The 20,979-nt window shown below is 27.4% G+C and overlaps 1 protein-coding gene across 2 annotated transcripts in view; it reads left to right on the top strand.

Moving 5' to 3' along the window:
* Positions 1-16,733, top strand: part of LOC129988274 (serine/threonine-protein kinase D3-like) — a 43,915-nt gene extending 27,182 nt beyond the window's left edge. For both annotated transcript variants that reach the window (XM_056096462.1, XM_056096463.1), the window contains 11 exons: positions 756-972; positions 1,613-1,665; positions 1,945-2,017; positions 3,012-3,175; positions 3,688-3,792; positions 3,877-3,975; positions 4,782-4,866; positions 6,139-6,214; positions 8,107-8,213; positions 11,664-11,749; positions 13,115-16,733. In XM_056096462.1, the coding sequence (XP_055952437.1) occupies positions 756-972; positions 1,613-1,665; positions 1,945-2,017; positions 3,012-3,175; positions 3,688-3,792; positions 3,877-3,975; positions 4,782-4,866; positions 6,139-6,214; positions 8,107-8,213; positions 11,664-11,749; positions 13,115-13,363 (1,314 nt within the window). In that variant the 3' untranslated portion in view covers positions 13,364-16,733. The remainder of the gene's footprint in view (positions 1-755; positions 973-1,612; positions 1,666-1,944; positions 2,018-3,011; positions 3,176-3,687; positions 3,793-3,876; positions 3,976-4,781; positions 4,867-6,138; positions 6,215-8,106; positions 8,214-11,663; positions 11,750-13,114) is intronic.
* Positions 16,734-20,979: the final 4,246 nt, after the last annotated feature.

A 20,979-nucleotide genomic window follows, 5' to 3' on the forward strand; every position in this document is an offset into this window, starting at 1 on the left:
TTAATTTTGGAGGTTTTGTATTCTATAGCATTTATAATAATAATTTTCTCACTAGGAAGTAAAAACAATGGAATACTTAGGAATGTTTAGAATGGTACTAGGAATGTTTAGAATGATAAATCAAACATGATATATGAATGCAAAGGATTAGGGATGATTATATCATCTATTTTGAATTGTGGAGGGATGCAAGAGATTTTCTCTTACATCTCTCCAGATTTGTTATCAGTCACTGTTTGGCTAAGAGAATCGTTATTATCTGTCCTAAAGTAGTTATTTTATAAAAAAATTTTAATTGTTGGTAAAAAGTGTTCTAATTGTGATAGAATATGTGCAGAAAGCTAATTTAGAATTGCTCCTTTTTTTATTTAATTAGAATATTGTGTTAAATGTTACATTGCATTGGGTCATATTGACACAAATGATACATTAGGTATAAATTGAAAAATATTCCTTCGAAATAAGAATAAACCTAAATCCCTCTAGGAGTACATATATATCTTATTTACCAAAGATTGTCAGGAAGTTTCATGAAAATATCCTTGTACTATATATTTTTACAAAGGTATAAATTCCCAAACAGATCAGCAGGATTAAGTATTTATTTACAAAATTATTTAAATTAATCGTATTAAATTTCTTACAAATAAGGACAGATAAAATCTGATGTCAGAGTAGGGCATATGTGAGTACTGTTTAAATTCTTTAACCTGATCAATAATTAATAAATTTATAATTTTTTCTTGTTATTTTAGGAAATTCCATTGTCTGAGATCCTGTCTGTTGAACCTACCAAACAACAAGTGAGTAAGGAATCAGGTCAGACATACTGCTTTGAGCTTCGAACTGCTAATGTAGATTACTACATTGGAGAAGACCCTGATATATCAAGGGGCTGGGAAGTTGCAATTCGTCAAGCCTTAATGCCTGTTACTGCTCCTACTACAATAACTCTCATAAAAGATGCTGGAGGTAGTTTTTGATATACGTCAACAGAACTTTCTGAAAAATGTGAAATTTTCTGTTTAATTATTTTATTTTATTTGGTGTGTTAGAATGTTATTTAGCAGCATACAATCTTTTCCAAAAGAAATAAGTTGCCTGAATGCCACATGGGCAGATAAGAAGTGTATTTCCAAGCAAGTAAATGGCACTCAGGCAAAATGTCAAATGGTTTAGAATTTAAATATAACATAAATATGACTAAAATTAAAATTTAATTAAAAATTTACATTCAGCACCTCATTGTTTTATGATTTTTGCTTTGAGCTACAAATATTTAATTTAAAAATTCATTATTTTTTTATTTTTTTCATTTAGTGCTTTTATAAAGTACTAAAATCTTTCCTTCATTATTATTATTTATTTTCGTCACTGTCAAACATCCCATTAAATAAAATAATATTACAGAGTTTTATGGTGGAGCTAAAGTTTACTAATAAATAAAAAATATTCAATTTGAAATAAGTAAATAATACTTATTAATAATTTAAAATGAATTTTGCATATTTTAAAATTTCTTTTTAAATAATTAGTATGCAATTTGAAAATTACAAATTTTGTTTGATTGATATGATTTTTTTATTGATATGAGTGTTATATTCTTTTATAGCCCCTCAACATGATGATAATATTGAAAAATCGGAAAACATAGAGCAAAATATTGTAAGTTTTATTTAATAGAAATTTTCACTTCAAGTTATTAACAATATCAAATGTATATGAAGTCATTATTCATAATGTTATCTTCATTATTAGATGATACTATTTTGTAAGGTGGTGTAATTTTATTGCAAAAAAAATTTTAGTTTCCTTCTTACTTGTTTGTGCTTATAAATACATTTTTTTAAAAAAATTCTGATTTAGTCAGTTTCTTTATTTAAAAGTATATTTTAAAAAATAAAATAAAGATCTAACTTTTCATGTTTTTTAATCCTTTTTTAGGATATTAGCCTTCAGTATCAAATTTTTCCGGAGGAGGTTTTGGGTTCTGGTCAGTTTGGAGTAGTTTATGGTGGTACGTTTTTCAGTGTTCCTTTCTTGCTTAAATGTTTTAATTATTTGATAGCAACACATGAATAATAGAATTTGCTTTCATTGCAGACACATACACAAAAATCTTGTTTGTTTCTGTTTCAGAAATAAAATTAATCTGGAAATCTTTTACTGATTTTTTTTTTTTTTATTCTTATATAAATTTTTATGTTAAAATACATATCTGATATAATAAATTTGATGTCTTTATTTTTTAAAGGAATTGAATAGATATTAGCTGAAAGTTTTAACAATGTCTTGTTCTTAATTTTAATTTAAAGAAATAGAATGGTTATGGTATAATTCAGAATGATTGAATGACAGAGAAAATTCTTTCAGCTATATATTTTTATTGTGCTGTAGTTTTTAATTTTATATTTAATTCACTGAGCCAACAGAACTGAATTTTTAAAAATTTTATTATCATTTGAAAAGTAGATTATTCATATTTATATGTATGTTTTCTTAAACATTTGTGGATCAGGTGTTCTTAAGATTATGGTTAAATGCAAAAACATTCAGTTCGTTCACTTTAAAAATTAATTTTTATTACTTGCACATGAAAATGACAAGATTTAAATGATATTTTACTCAGAGTTAAACTGTAATTTTTAAGTTAAACATTCCATTTAGTTTTGAACAATTTTACTTTTATATAAACTAATTAAACTTCTTAGACAATAGATAACGTTATTTACTTTCCTCTCATGTCAAATTTCTAAATAAAGGATTTTTTTTTAAATCATTGTTCTAGATTGTTAAACTGCAGCTGATTTTGTTTTGTAAATAAGATTATATAGTGAAATTGAAAATGAAATTATCAAAGTTTCATCATTTATAAAGCTTTCAATGGTGATAGTTCTGTTTTTGTTAATCCAAATGCAGTGAAACTTCTATTATTTGAATTCTTTTCAACTGCTATCTAAAAGCTAAAGCTGATTTATAACTGTGAAGAATTTTTATTCAATCTTTTCCAGGTGTTCATCGAACAAGTGGGCGAGCTGTAGCAATCAAAGTAATTGAAAAAGTTCGTTTCCCAACCAAACAAGAAGCTCAACTCAAAAATGAAGTGTCTATATTACAAAATATTCATCATCCTGGTGTTGTAAATTTAGAAAAAATGTTTGAAACTCCTGAAAGAGTAAGTAAAAATGAAACAGATTTTAAATTTTTATCATTAGTAAATATAAATTCTTTTAGTTTTTAATACGCTTAAATAAGTTTTTATATTTTGTGATTTTTCTTTTGTTCTTCAGCAAAAAAAAGTGTCAAAGCTATTATATAAAGTAAATAAAGACACATTACTTGATTTTTTTTAATGTGGTATTACAAATTTAGGTTGAAATAATAATAGTCTTGAAAAAAAATGATAATTTTGATTGGCCTGTAATTAGAATTCGTGATTTCACCACCTTTTTTTAAATATATATTTTGTAATCTTTTAAGCAATTGTGTCAACTTGATGTGTAAAATATGATAAAATCTAGAGTATTGTATTTTGATTGGCCACTAGTGTGATTACATACAAATATAATAATGATTTGGTTTTTGTTTTCATTTTCTGTAGAACAGTAGTTTGTTTAACATAATTTGCGCTAGTAATATTGTGGAAATCTTTTAATTTTTGAATAAATCATGTTAATTTACTTTTAGATTTTTGTAGTCATGGAAAAATTAAAAGGTGATATGTTAGAAATGATACTTTCAAGTGAAATGAGAAGACTTTCTGAAAGAATTACTAAATTTCTTGTATTCCAGGTTTGTATTTAATCATTGATTCTTCCAAACTAAATAAGATGATTGTTACCTTATGCTAGTTTAGGCTTTTTTATTTATTTGTAGATATTATCAGCTCTTCGTCATCTCCACTTTAAAAATGTTGTCCACTGTGATTTGAAACCTGAAAATGTGCTCTTATCATCAGATTCAGATTTTCCCCAGGTAAATAGCAATTGTTGTTAATATGTTTAATTATACCATTTCTCAATATACCATTTAATTTATAAATGTTATTATTAAATTTATAATTAAATTATTAATTTTTTTATAATTTAATAATTTTTGTAATTGATGAACATATCACTCTCACATTATATATTTAACATTCTATTAATAGTTTGTTCGATTTTTATTACCATGCAAATGCAGGGATGTATCAATTCTATAAAAATTCTATTTTAAGTTATTGAACTCAGAATTTCTTGATATGTGAGCTATGATCTCAAGAAGAATTAATAAAAAAAGATTAGAATGAAGTAAATTTTTATAGCAATAATAATAGTTTAATTTCTTCCAATTCAACAATGTATTCCAATTCAACAACAATTCAAAATTAGTAAAGAACAGCTCTTAACCAGGTGACCATTTCAACTTCTTCAGAAAATGCTTTTTTAAATTGTCATTATAACGGAAAATGTTGTACTTTTTCCTTGATGAGTATACTTGTCAAAAAAACTTAACTAAAAAACTTAAGTTTTTTTGAACAACTTTTTATGTTAATTTGTTAATAATACAATAGTAATATATAATTGTTAATTAATAAATTTTTAAATTATTAAGACTTTTTTACACTCAAAAAAAATACTTTCTAACAATAAAAGTTTAAATAACTGTAGTCTTTAACAAGACTATAGATTTTTTTTTTCTTTAAAGACTTGATTTGATGAATAATTGTATTAAATTGTTCAATTTCCTTCAATTATTATTTTTTCTTACATCTGAATTTCATTGTTTTTATTCTCATCTAGGTAAAATTATGTGATTTTGGTTTTGCTCGAATCATTGGAGAAAAATCATTTCGAAGATCAGTTGTAGGAACACCAGCATACTTAGGTATGTATTTATTCAAAAGTATTACTATTTTTATTTATTTTTTTATTTTAGACAGCACTATTCATGCGAATACAAACTCTTCTTTAACAAAATAATTTGGCTTCCAAAAATTATGCACACACACACATTTAATTAAGATCATTTTTGCAATTTAAGTTTTTTTTTTTTTAAAAAAAGTGTGATGAAAAGAACCGAAGAGTAAAAGTATGTTTAATTGGGTTGTCTCCAGCTGAAAACTGTAGTAATTGTAAATAGTACTAATTTGTGAGTGATGATCAAGAATTTAATTATAAAAATTGTAATTTGGTTTAGTTCAGTTTTCTACTAAATATTTATGGTATATTACTTAATTTGCTTTTTCTATCAGCTTCTATTTACAAATCATTAAATTGATCAAGAATCCTACTAACTTAATCCTTATCACTAATTGTTAAAAATGTTAAATGTTCATTTTGCAATAGAATTATGCAATGTCAGTAAAATCATTATCTGTAATTGCTTCCGTATACAATATTACATTGCCTTTGTTTGAGAATTGAAAGGATTTGAAAATATTTACTATATAATAAGGAATTTTATCTTTGTTTACCACGTTGCTCAGAGGAATTTTTATTTTATTTTATTTCTCTTTTTTTTTTATAAATTTTTCTCTAATAATTGAGGTTTTATAAACAATAATATCATAATGTTTACATATTTGTTTGGTTATATTTCTATTTGGATATTTTTTTTAATATAGGGAGATCCTACTTAAAGAAATAAAACTTATCAATGTTTCCAGAGTGACATATTTGAAATGCATGTAGATACATAAAAAGAGACTAGTAAAAAATATGGTATATGCAACTAATCTCCAAATTATGCTGTGTTATTTTGTTTTTAAGGAATATTTCATATTTTTCATTATTAGATGAATATCCTGATGTTTTCTGAACTACAGGTAGCTAATATTGCAGCATGTATTTATTTTAATAATAATAATATATATAAGATAATTAATCCAAGCTTTTTTTTTTTTTTTTTTTTTTTTTTTCATTTTGAACATTGCACAGCAAAATTGTTAAATAGGGAAATGCAACATTGAAATTTGCCTACCAGGCTTGTCAATAAAATGAATTGTTGTATTGTATAATGATTGTATAAATACTGCATGTGATATGCAATTTTAAGAATTTAAGGTGTTTGTGATATTTATTAATAACGAATTGTCATTTAAAAAAGGTGTTAAAAATATAAATTTGGATATATGAATATAATATTTTCACATTTCAGCACCTGAAGTTCTTCGCAATAAAGGATATAACAGATCTTTAGACATGTGGTCTGTAGGTGTAATAATTTATGTAAGGTAAGATAATGTCTCCTTAATATATAAATGATATTTTAATTAATGCACAAATTTTTAATTTATTAAAAATTGATTTTTTTTAAAAAATAAACATTAGTGAAAGTAAGCAATATGTTTTGATTTAAAAAGATAGATATCCATGTTTATTATTAAATGTGCTGAATTTAAAATGGTATAATGTGTATAATGTAATATAATGTGTAGTTGGAATTTATAGAGCTTTTTAAAGAAATTATGAGTAGTTGAAATAAATTTTTGGAACTAAATCAATGCTTTTAATATCATTGATTTGACATGCCCTTAACTATCAGCGTAATATGAAGTAAAATTGTTAAAGACATGTTAATCATTTGGGAAGGGGGATAGATACACTATAATTTGATTTTGTTTCGGCTAATAATGTCATTGGCATTTATCAACTGTATGTTATTATTATTAATTTTTAAAAATATTATCAAATATTTTTCAAAAAATTGAAAATCTCCAGGAAATCAAATTAAGAACCATCGTACTTGAAGACTCTGCTGATCAAACTCCATTGTAATTTATCAGTTATTATCTGACTAGTCTGATTATGATCTAAATTTGAAATTCCACAAAACTAACATTGAATAAAAATTCTAATTTCCAGAATATTATTATGATATACAGGTACACACAATTTGTAATAAAGCAAAAAATATATGTATTTTAATTTTCTAACAAATTAATTTTTGAAGAATAATGCTAAGTTATGCTTGATTTTGGGACAATAAATGCTTTAGGAGTTGCTGTGTCTACATTTTTTATAATAATGGAAAAGTTTTTCAACATTTTTATCTACATAATGGTTTTTCATTTAACCCTTGAAGATAAAAATCTGAGTTTATATATAGTAACAAATATTAAATATCATCTGCTCAATAAGTTATTCCTCAAATCTTTACCAGCAGGATCTTTAGGAGATTTTCTGACATTAAATCTCCTATATATATATATATATATATATATATATATATATATATATATATATATATATATATATATATATATATATATATATATATATTATAGGTGGAGATGTATACAATTAATTGCAGTTTCAATTATCACTGTTTAGAAGCAAGTTAAACTGATTTAATCATTGTTATCATTTTGGGGTATTTCTGTTTTAGCCTGAATACTTCAATCCAAAATATGAAGTCCCCCCCCCCCTTTTCTCTTCCATGTGTACGAATAATTGCGATCTATCTGGTGGTTTCCAATTTTTTAATCAATTTATTTATACTGGTTTGGCCAAGTGAGAAATTTGAACTCTTGCCTCTCAAACACATCAAAAGTCTTGGTATTTAAGGTAATTTTGAGGTTTTAAACTGATTTATAAGATTCTTGCTTCAAAAATGCGAATAATTTATTTGTAGAATTTGTATTCTTAGAGCCTTGCATCAATTTTATTGGATAATTTTCCATATTAGTGATGGATGGTGGTTTTAAGATAGATATCATTTTTCTTTAATTATTGCATGTTTATGCATATTTAATTTCATTTAACTCATAAAAACATATGAATACAATAACAGTTTTTGAAAATCTTTTTAAAAAAGTAAAATATTAGATCATTCAGAAATTTTTTTATGGTTTCCAATTTCCAAATTTGTCAGTTCTTTATAAGAATTACAGTCATGAAAATATAAATTAAAAAGATTAAAGATTGTTTTAAATATATGATTATTTTTAAAAAAAAAAAAAAACAGTTTTGGGCTTTTCCTTACAGTGATAATCTGTGAAAAAATGTTATCAAAAATTACTAATTTGTTATCTCTGTGTGTTATATTGCTTTGTCTGTTTCTATGGTTATTACTTTGCTTCTATTTATTATATTGTAATCAGTAATAAATCTAATTTTTTTGCAGTTTAAGTGGAACCTTTCCATTCAATGAAGATGAAGACATCAATGATCAAATACAAAATGCTGCTTTCATGTATCCACCAACTCCATGGAAAGAAATTTCTCCTGAAGGTCAGAATCCATCATTTTTAACTCCTTAACCTGTGAATTTATTTAACTTCCTAATTAAATGATACATTCTGTTTGAGATATTTATTAATATTTTAATTTTCTATAATAATATAAGGGATATTTGTGGTATTGAAGCATTTCAAAAGATTTTTGAATTTTAAATTACTTAATACTTTCACTTAATTGCAAGTTTAATTAATTAATTCAATATTAAATGTGAATGATATACATATCATTGCATGCAAAAGAGTCCAATTTTTGCTTTACCCAAATATAAATGTAATAACATCTGTTGTGATTGAAGCCATGCATTCACCTCACCTTATATTATGCCAATACAGTTATGGCAATCCAAAATTGATTGTCAATAAGGAAAAAAAAAAAAAAAAATCTATTATCATTATAGCATGGCATGGAGTGGAATATCAGTCCAAATTTCCATCATGCCATTTAGAATATGTGTTCATTCAATGCAAGGAGAGAGGTGGGCTAACAATATATGAAGAGGGGGGCATATTGGCAGGTTCAGGCAAGTCTTCTCCTGAAAGAGTGAAGCTGGCATGGAGTACTTGTGTGTGTGTGTGTGTGTGTGTGCGTGCATGTGTAATGTAAACATAATAATTTTAAAAAGCAGAAGGCAGGTTTGACAATAGAAAAGACACTTTGTATTTTTAAGTTTGTTTTATTCTCTTTAATCCGTCTCAGGAAAGCCTAATTATTTGCAAGAAGGTGCAGACAAGGCACATCCATTCACAGCAACAGATTAGGCAAGAAGAGAGGTAACAAAAGGAGAAACAAATTATCCCTGTCTTGTATAACATGAGATTTCTATATGAATTTCTGACAGGAATTTCTCACATGTGTCGACCTTGACAAGGGAAACATAAGGATCCTTTAGAAGAATCTGTTTACATCAGCGATTCTCTATTCCTTCACTCGGCTCATGGGAACCACTGACGCAATCATTTTTACAAAGCTTCAGTTGAATTAATTAGAATTGAAATTAGAGTTTAATATATATATATATCCCTTGTTGTTATATTAGAATCTTTTATACACCCATTTTTATTTACTTGTCTTTTTACTTTTCGAAAATGATTTCTTTATGGGGCTGTGTTGGAAGTATTCTGTACCTATTGCCTCATCTGAAAGCAAAGGAAAACCAGTGCTTTTGCCTTTGCTTGGGAAATTTGTCTCCACAGGTTGTTTATGCCAATACTTAATGGGGTTCTTAGGTGGAACGACCCTGCACTAACAGTTGTGTTAACAAACATTGTCCTCTCTAGCAGTAAATCTGGTCATTAAACATGTCATGATACCATAGGACTAAGAGATAATGTTATTTATGATTATTAGATATTGGTCACATTAGTATGGCTAGGACAATAAAATATTGACTTAATTGTGCAGTCAATTTATAAGCAGAGATAAAGTTTCAACTGCAGCAACATCTGTAACACTTCAAGGCGATAGATTAAGGTATTATTTCAAGCATTAATCATATAAAAATGGTTCAATGCACTTTTCTTTGCTTTAGCATGTTTTTGTTTTTATGTTGATGTTACTGATATTTTCAATAATTAATAGCTAAAATTTTTGAATAGGTATTTATGATTTGCCTTGTTTTGTTAATTTGTCAAAATATAGGATTTCATAAAATCCTGGCCTTATAAAATTTGTATTAAATTTGATATCAGTATTTTATAAGGGTTGTTCAAATGAAAAGGTACGAAACTTCATAACATATTTGCCTATGCCGCTATGGGAGAACGTAGTGAGACATTTAGGGATGTGATTGGAGTCTCCGGCGTAGATCGAAGCATACAGGGCGTCCGCATACGCAGGAGTGAGCAGAGGCTCTTATAAAGAGCGCCGTCCAATTGACATGACAGTGCATGTGAAGACAGAATGGCGTTCACAGTGCAAAATTCGTCGATTGAGGAGCGGCGCAGCGTTAAGCGATTTCTGACAGCTGAAAGTGTTACACCGGCTGCTATTCATCGCCGGACAGACAAGCGGGTGTCAGACAAGTTATTGAGAAGATAAAGTGCCCGTTTTCGTGCAGGCCGTGAGAGTTTGGTTGATGATCCGAGACCATGCCAGGCAAACACAGTCATCACGCCCGATCTCATCGACAAGGTGGACGACCTAGTGAAAAGTGATCGGCATCTCACATTGCGAATGTTGGCGAGTAGTGTGAACAATTGTTCACGATAGGTTGCGTTATCTGAAGGTGCGCGCGCAGTGGCTCCTGAAGCAGCTGACCGACCAGCACAAGGAACTGCGTATGGGGCTAGCACTTCAACATCTGTTTCGGCATCATGAAGACCCCGCTTTGCTGGAGCGTATCATCACAGGTGATGAGAATTAGTTCCACCACTACGAGGCAGAGACAAAACAGGACAGCATGCAGTGGAAGCAAATGTCGTCATCTCCCCCTAAAAAGTTAAAATACGTGGAGTCAGCAGGCATTGTGCTGCTCACCGTCTTTTTCGACGTCCAAGGTCCGCTTCTTGTTGAATTCCTCGAGCACAAATGAACCATTAACTCTGTTGTGTACTGTGAGACACTCCGAGGACCACGCAGGTCCATAAGAACAAAAGACCGGAACAAAGGTGTGGCTCTGCTCCATGATAATGCACATCCACACGTCTCCAGGGTCACCCACGCGGAACTGGCCAATTTCAAGTGGGAGCAGCTCGACCATCTGCCCTACAGCCCGGGCATGTCGCCCTGCGACTTTCATGTGTTTGGTCCCCTGAAAAAACATTTGAAAGGGAAGCGCTTTAACTCGGACGGCGAAATCAAGGACACTGTGAAGGCCTGGGTCTCGTCATGACCACAAGAATTCTGAGAACAAGGAATCTTTCGGCTCGTTAATCAATGGGATCGTTGCCTTCAGGCCTATGGTATATACTCTGAATAAAGTCTTTGTTTATACCCACAATGTTGTTTCGTACCTTTTCATTTGAAAAATCCCTTGTATGTGCTTTAAAAAAATAGTAATTGTTATCCATGAATTTAATAATATTTGTATAATTACTGATTACACATTATGAAAATTAATAATATTTATGATATTTAATTAAAAAATAAATAAAAGTAAACAACCCTTAAACAATTCTGCATATTATATATTCGTATTTTAAATACAAAAATTTGAAGATATAATCATTTTATTACTGAATGAAAAGAGCTGTGAAAGAAAGACATATATTAATGCCAAAGAATTATTTAATGTAACAAAATCTTCTACTTTGATTCAGATAATATTACATTTAAATGTAAATAAAATCTTCTTCTTTGTTTAGTAATATAGAAAGGATGTATTTAAATCTCCCCCCATCTAATAACAGAATTTTTATACTGTTCCCATTTTTTTTATAGTTTTCCTTTTTATATATATTTTATCATTATGTTTTTGCTTATAAAATATTAATTATATTTTAGCTATTGATTTAATCAATAATCTTCTTCAAGTGAAAACAAGGAAGCGATTTACAGTTGATAAGTCATTGTCTCATACATGGCTACAAGTAAGAAAACGATTCTTATTTTTGTAGTTTTAAACTATTTCAATTGTATATAGTCTTTTTGATATTAAATCAAACCTCATTAATTACAATTAGAAGTAGTAGTTAGTGCTTCTGCCAATTTTAATAGTCAAAGAAAATGTTGAATTTATTTAGATAAAATATAAATGTTCATTTTTAATCTTCATGAAAGAATTAAATGAATCAAATAGTTGCATAGAACAAAAGATGACTAGTAAGCTGCTGTAATTAATAAATCAGTTGCAAAAGATGATGATGTTAACTCTGCAGAATTGTAAGAGCTATTTCAAACTTAAAAAAAAAATGTTGCTAAGATTGTTTCTGGTCTAAAAGAAAAACAACCATAAAAATTTAATTTCTTTTGTAGACTAATATACTCCCCCCCCATTGAAAAATTTATCCAATTTAGTGTACACTTTCCATAAATTTTTAAGATTTCACTATTGTTCTGAAGAAAATGCCAATTGATTGCATTTGATTTAAAAAAAAAAAAAGAAGAAGAATTAATACTGTACACTTCCAAGTATACGGCCTAATCTGGTGCAAGGGTGGGCCAGATAGGCTTGAATTCTATGAACTCATTTCTTTGCCTGGCAATACCAGAAGACAAAGTTTTTATACCAGAACTCATTGTTTTAATACGCATTTTCTCACTTCTTATTGAGTATTAAGCCCTCCATTTATCTCAAACCACAAAGAATGTTAAATACAAATATTTATGAATAATGTATATTCTATGCAGTTATAATCAGTAACAGCAGCAACACCTGTGGTCTATTACACACTGATAAAACAATGAACAATGAGCAGAATGCTGCTCTTTTCCTGTCGCAACTGATATTTTGTGCAAGACATGTAGTAAGATCGTAGCTTCCAGTGCCTATGCAATGCCTTGCCTTCCTCATTTAATTACATTAAAAGAAAACTAGGTTGGATAGTATTGAAGCCGGATAGTCTTGAATCGGATATTTTAGAGTGTACTGTAATCTAAATTAGAATATGCACATTTTAATTAATATTATTAATTAAAATGTGCACATTAAAATATCTTAAAAGTTATGTTTAAAAAAGAAGGTGATCTTTTGAAAAATGATATTTTTGTATCTTCTTTTGCAGTTGTATATTATTTCTATAAATGTACATGAAAAGATTTTCATCTTGAGATTTTTGTTGTTTATGATTTTGATTTAATATGGTTAGAACCAAAATTTACAAAAATATATACTTAAGATGACTAATTTATGAGAGAAAATAATCCCACTTAGTGTATCTCCTTTGAAATACTGGTTCTTATGAATCTTATCTTAACATAAAATTCTTATATATCTTTTCCTTTCATTTTTGTAGGATTACCAAACATGGTGTGATCTTCGAGAACTGGAGAGTCAAGTAGGCTGGCGGTACTTGACTCATGAGTCAGATGATGCACGCTGGGAAGCATATCGTCGTGAACACAACCTTCCGCCACCACCTCCTGTGCCACAGGAGAGAATGACTGATCGCATTCCACGGGCTCCCTCCAAGCTCATGCCGTGCCCAGAGGCCAAAAAGGAGGAAGAGTCAAACAATAATGTTTTTGCAAGGATACGCCTCTGAACTGAAAGATTGAATTTATGCCTTTTTGCATTGCTTTCTTGATGCTCATAGATTGTTCGTGAAATTGCCTTTACAATGAAAGGGCAGTAAAAATTTGATGACTGAGCATGCCACTTAAGTATTTATATATGAAGCTAAAATTCAAAATTTATTTTTGTCTTGAAATAGTTTATATCCTATATATTTGGGAATTTCAATTTTCATTTGGTGAAAATCTTGTAGTTTATTCTTTCTATTCTAATTGTGACTCGATATTAATTTCCTAAATCGTTAAAATTTTGCCATGCATTTACCACTAATTGGGAAAATGCTTTAAATTAAATAAAATTTTTTCATATTGTTTGTATCAGTAATCGAGCTTCTGAAAAAAAATTAATTTGAATTTTTATTTGATCATTCCCTTTCTATTGGCTATATTTAGTGAAATATTCTTGACACACTAGCATTTTAAACAAAAGAAAGTTCTGCTTTCCTGCAAATAAAATTGAGCAGGATTTTGTTATTTTAAATAACCTCTTGGATATGTTGATTGGTGAATCTTCCTTTCAATTCCTATTTAATCTTCTGAAAATGCCTCATAACTTGATCAATTTTGGTTTCAGAAGAGTGGAACTTATTTATTTATGGTGTGGTAGCATAAAGAATATTGTTTTAAATGTGAATAATAGAACCAATGGATTGCATGAAAATTTTGTCATCAATATTTTTCAACAATGCATTTATTGATTTAAATTGCATAAAATATAATCCTTTACATCATTAGAAATTTTTTTAAATTGGAAATATATGCCTTTCTCTGCAAGTTAAGAAATTTGTTATTAGATCACGATTAGAATAGACATCCTGCATTAATATATATATATATACATATATATGCTAATATTTTGAATCCATTTTGTTTTTATTTAAATTTTTAAAGATTTTTTTAAAAAATATGTTGAGGTTATATTTTGAAACATGTGCATGTTCTGCCTTTCAATACTTACTGCCCAAATCCATTTGTGTGCAACAAAAGGAGTGTCGTATTTTAAGGGACATTTTGTACATATTGTGGCAACCGGTTTTGCCTTGTAATTGGTAATTGTTTCTGATATTTTTCATTTGTGATCTATTTCATTCCCCCCCACAAGTGTTATTGTGTTCATTCATATGCTGCTGAACATTCCAGATTTTAAAATGTTAATCAGATTATTCTATTTATTTTATGTTGATGGTGAAATAGTTTTTCTGTGTGTATGTGTGTGTTTATGTACATATATGTAAACTTCCAGAAACATATGGACATCGAAAAAGCCTGCTACCAGATGTTTATTTAATTTGTGTTTATATTTTTTGTGCATATTTATACTCGGAGTGGATTTACAAAGTTCTTAAAGAATTTTATTTTGTTTGATAATCTTATTTATTATCAGATGTTTACTTTATGCTTTTAAGGAAACAGAGGGCAACTTCAGATGTGATAAAAATATAGATGGAATTTTCATTCTGTTTTATCATTCCTGATAGTCAGTTAGTCAGCATTTATTCTTTCTTGATATGCAGGCTTTATTTAATAAATATAGTTTAATTTTATATTAGATGGTTTTTTATGTTAAAATATGTTGATTAGTTATAAATTATTTAATATTTTTTTCAATTTGGAATTATTTAAAATTGTTCTACTTTTTTCAGTTTATTTTAAATTGTTCTCTTTTTTTTTATTTCAATTTGGGATCATTTAAATTGTTGATCTGACATCGAGAAAAAAGAAAAATAAGAAGAAAAAAAAATGGGTGCTACTTTTATTCTCAAAAGATGATCAAAATATCTATCTATATATATAATATTTTTTAACTTGGATTTTCTGTATTTTATCAATTTTATTCTAAATGTGCTTGAACAAGAGTGCCAAAGTTTGTGTGTTTTATTTACACACAATATTTGCAGTTTTGTTGAGTTAATTTAAAGATTACTTAACCGAAAAAATTGATCATTAATCATTTTATTTGTTAATATTATAATTTTTATTATCAATGTTTTATTTCATTAAAAATAGTCCAATTGTATTTTTTCTCTATTATTTATCATTTACTCTTGTGCAATGAATTATTAAATGTATAACATCGTACTTTTGTTTATGCTTAACCAATTAAATGAGTAGTAGGTGTCCTCTTTTACTTATGTGTGGTATTTTTTCATAATATAATTCCAGTATTTCAGTTTAGTTCCTATTTTTTTAAATGCTTTTTTTTTTTTTTTTCCATTTGGGTATTGCATATGAAAATATAATACAGGAATGGTATATCTGATTTTTCTCTAAAATTAAATTTCTAATATTTTTTATTTGTATATTATATAACTGATATATGTGGAAAAAAGATAAAGCTCATAGTATCCAAACAATGCAGTAGGTCCATAGATATACTTTTATACATCACTCTCTGACAAAATTTCAAAGCTTTTATTTATCAGCATGATTTTACAGTTCACTTATATTAAAAGTTTTCACTCATGATATATATATATATATTTGTTTTTATAATTTGCATGTTTTTACTATCATTAAATATCATCTAATTCCATGTGCCTGTTCATGTAAGAAATTATAATGTGCCTGTTGGAAAGTTAAAAACCATATGTTTTTAAAAATTGTCCAGTCTCTATATTACATTTTGTTATTGTAAGGTACTTTTTTTTATGTAATCATTAAATTTGTTTATTTAAAGAATTCTGAATAATAAGAATAGATTTTTAGGTAGCTCAGGCATTTGCATTCTGCTTCCCAGAGATTTTGCTTTTTAAAATTGTTTTCTTTTATTTCATTAATGTGAATCTTTCAATTCCCTCTCCTTACCTCAAAAGAGGTATCAAATCAATGCATAGTATCATACTTTTATTTGTGTTTAACAAGTGAAATGAGTAATAGGTATGCTCTTTTTACTTATGTATGGTATTATTTCATGATAAGGCACATAAGTAAAAAAAGAACACCTACTTTTCCCATTTTCCTTATATCCTCTCCTCCCCCTCTAAAATAGCCCTAAATAATAAAATTGTCAAAGTATGAAACATTAAATTTGATTGAAGAGTCACAGATTATTGGATTTCCATATTTTTTCAATAAAAAACAGTACTTTTGCCAGTTGACAAAAAAAAAAAAATCATAATCTCTGCGTAGGAATTTTGATTGCAAATCTCTGCAAAGGGTTGCTATTTTTCGTGTAATTATAGTTGATAGTTATTTGAACATTCAAGATTATTATTATGAACAACAAAACAAATAAAACTGTACAGCTAAATTTTGATATATTTATTATATATTTGCAGACATTGCTTATCATGCAAATGTAATTATATATATTACATAAAATTATTCATATTATATTAATTAGCCTGCATTTATATAAATTTTATATGAAAAATTTGTTTGAAGATAAGATTAAATGAATACATCTCAGTTTTTTTTTTTTTTTAACAGAACCTTTAATAAATATAAAGTACTTTAGTGTATCATTTGTTCTAAAGCAGCCATTTCAGAAGGAAAAATAATTTCAATAACTTTTATTATTTTTAAGATTAATAAATGCACTTACCATTCCTGTAATTGAATAATAGTGTTAACTTTTCTCAATTTTTTGATTGAGCTTCTTTGTTCATTTATACCCAAAATACAAGTTTATCTCAGGTATGAATTAAAATATATATTTTTTTCTAGAAATTATTTGTTTCTTTCTAACACATTGACTGGCATTTGTAATATGTTGTTATTATTGTATGTATTGCTTCTATAAATTATACAAAAAAAAACAACAGATTTATGATTTTAGCCATGTATGCTTCAAATGAGCTTGTTTAGTAAAATGTATATATTCTCATTCCAAAAATAAAATTATGTTATTGTCTTTAATAATTTTGTTATTCACACTTAAATGTAAATTTTTGCTCATACAATTTAAGTAAATGAATCATACAAGCAATTTAAATCATGCAAACAAATTTATTCTCGCATCCAGAATAGGAATTGGTATTCACCCACCCTACTGTGCACTTTCAAATGAGTCGGAAACTCATGCAGTGAAGTATTGTCCCCCCCCCCCCCCAAAAAAAATGAATTTGTTCTTAAAATGACTTTTTTTTCTTTTTCTTTTCAAAACCTTTAGAAGTTCAATAGAATTAAGTTATTATTACAACTTTGGTTATTAAAATTGCAGTTTTTAATTATAATAATTCACTTTTAATTTTATATCCTGCTCTTGTGATAATCTTAAAATTAATATTTAATTTTCATAATTTTTTTAAATATAAACTTTGAAGAATTATAGATTTTTTGAAAATAGAGAGTTATGGATAGTGCAATTTTTTTCTTATCTTCAAAACTCATAAATTATCAGATCTGAAAATAGCAATTTTTAATGCAATTTATTATTTTTTTTTATTTTACAATTATTGCTGTTACAAATTGCTTTTTATTTATTAATCCAGCGTTAATATGTGTTTATAAATACAAATTTAAAAAAAAATATTAAAACATCTTTTAAAGGTGGCTAGCTAAACTCTTTATTTTAACTAAGCATGAATTAAATCCATTTTTAATATTTGACATAATTTGAGAGTGATATTCTATTCTTTCTCTGTGCTTTAATATTGAATCTCTATATTTCACAATTTCTTATTTTTACTTTATTTGGGAAATGGACATAAATTTCATATGTTTTGATCTGTAGTGAACTGGACATAAGTTTTAATTATTTTAAAAACTTGAATTTCTGAAAAGTCATGAAATTCTAGATTTTATAATTTGAAGAAAATCTTGCTTGCAATAAATAGTCAAATCATTTACTTGCAGAATGAATGCAAGTAAATAATTCAAATGATGCAAAATAGTCAACAATTGTCATTTCTATTCTAAATTTTATGAAAGAAAGATTTTTATATACCATTTGTTTTTTTATTTTCAATGATAATGATAACATTGTTTTTTTTATTTAATTTTTTTGTTATTTGTTTCTTTAAACTCTGTTTTGTTTTGTTTTTGTATATAAAATCTTTTTTTTTTATCAAAAATAAAAAAATTTGCTATATGTTACTTAAAATTCTGATTAATATAACTTGAATATATAAATGCAGTCAATGTGTTACATTTAAACTCATATTCTCACTCTTTTAGTGCCTATATTTTATTAACTCTATTCTTTTTCATTATCTGTTACATAATAAATGTTAATAAATATTCCATTTCATTTAAGCCATGCATTGTATGAATTCAATTTGTATTCTCAATTTTTTTTTTTTTATTATTATTATTATCTAATACTGATTGAAGTCTCTGTGTGTAGCAGTTCGGTAGGGAAAAAAATGTGCAATTTACATGCATTAGAAATTTTCATGTAACACTCTTTACAATGCAATAACATACTTTTGTGTTTGTGTGTACTTCAGATTTGGATCTCTTTTTGCATATACTTAATAGCTAGTGATATTGTAAATATGGTGTAAATTACAAATGTTTTACTCAAGTAGCGGATGAGTGTAGAGATCCCACTGCTTAATTCAATAAGTTGCATGTTTTGTTTTGGAAGCACAGATTTGCAATGTAATAAATCCTCACTCGACAAAAGTAATATTGAATAGTAACACTTTTAAAATACTTGAATTTGATAAGAACCACTTTTTAATAAGCATATTTCATAAAGTAAAGAAAACACTGTATTAGGCAGAACTTAGAGAATTCAACAAAAGCTTGTTCCTAGTAGGTATTCAGGAAATAATTAGGAGGTCTTTGAAGCACATATCAAGAGAATATCCTACCTTTGTGCCTTATAACAAGGATATTCGCTGAAGACAACAAAATAAAAATTATTTGGATAATTTTTGTAATATTCTCTCATTGAAATGTTACGTAATTTGCTCTTTTTCGATTGAAAATCTGACAAGTTATCTCTATTGTAAAGTAAATAGAAAAATTTTTAAGTAGAATACTTTAAATTGAAAATTTAATTAATCTTTATTTATATATATATATATCAGCGCTTCTTAAACATTTTTCTTTCGCGATCCCTTTTTGAAGAGAAAAATTTTCACGCCTCTAAAATTTAGGAAATAAATAAGAAAGTCAAATATTGATTAATGACAAATCAAAATAAACAAACTGAAAATAATTTTTCGCTAAATGTTACTGAAATGCTGTATTAATTAATATGATATGTACATAGCAATTTTTGCCTATAAATATCAAAGGACATGGAGGAAGACGGTAATTTCTTTAGTGTTTTTTTGGGTCGCGACCAACAGTTTAAGAAGCCCTGTTTGTAGATTATTAAATTTTTAAAAATAATTATGTGTTACAATTTCTGATTGTAAAGTGACAGTAAAGAATTTATTACTGTCTCTGCTTTTATGATATGTGGGGAAAAATCTATAAAATTTATTATATAATTCAAATTTAATAGTTAAAATTATATTAATTATGTAAAAATTAACTTGAAGTTGCATATTTTGTGCTCATTGTGAAACCTGTTTCAAAAATTATGTTGTTGAAATCTTTATAGTTGAGCGCCTCCAAGTTCATTCGCCGTGTGTTTTTACTACGCAAATAATGAGGATCTTACTACTAAGAAAAAAAAATTGGCTATTAAAGCCAATTTTCTGCCATATGCTCTGAAAGTACTCAGCCAATTTGTTGTATTTCATTTATGACTCAGATTCATACATTGCGTAACCTTTATGTATTGTTCTATTTCCCATGAAAATATGTATTAGTTCAGTTTGTATATTGTGTGTGTAAGTGATTTTGGAATCGGTGTGTGTGTACATATAAAATTGATCTGTGTCTGTGTTTTTTATCCGAAGGAATCTCTTGTACTAAAATAAAAAAAATAAAGAACAGAAAACCAAATACCAATGTTTGTTGAAGCTTTATAGAATACTCAACGATTTCAAACAGGTTTTGTCTCTTTGTTAATTGGTTGCAATGTAATTTTTAAATGCTCTGAAAAGTGTACTTTTGTAGAAATTTTTAGTAGCAATTTTCTTATCCCTGTGATCTTTATGATGAGCTTCATTCTGTAATCGTTCCATAAATTGTTTTTGTAGGCAGATCCATTTTTCTTGTAGCCTTTAGCTAAAAATAAAAATAAAAAAAAATCTTTAAAAAAAACTTGTTTCCTTTATTAAATTTTAAATCAGCAATTGAATTTTTTAAATAAAAATCTCGTCAAGCAGCCATCATTCATAATTACTTCATATCAATGGAGAGGTGCCACTTCACTTCATTCCACAATTTTGTCAATCATTCACATTCATTTCACATCAGTGGAGAGGTGCCACTTCACTTCATTCCACAATTTTGTCAATCATTCACATTCATTTCACATCAGTGGAGATGTGCCACTTCACTTCATTCCACAATTTTGTCAATCATTCACATTCACTTTACGTCAATGGAGAGATGACATTCTAAACCATTCTATTATCTATCCATTCATCCACACCATCTTATTCTATTAATTTGCGTATTGGGAGGGGGAGGTATTTACGAATACTCTAAGACCAGTGAAAAGGTAGAACTTCACTCTGTTCCCTTATTTAGCCCATACATTTGAGTCAGTCATTGATATCCACACCACTGGATAAATGGC

Source organism: Argiope bruennichi, chromosome 10, assembly GCF_947563725.1.
Source record: "Argiope bruennichi chromosome 10, qqArgBrue1.1, whole genome shotgun sequence".
In the NCBI taxonomy this organism is placed as follows: Eukaryota; Metazoa; Arthropoda; class Arachnida; order Araneae; family Araneidae; genus Argiope; species Argiope bruennichi.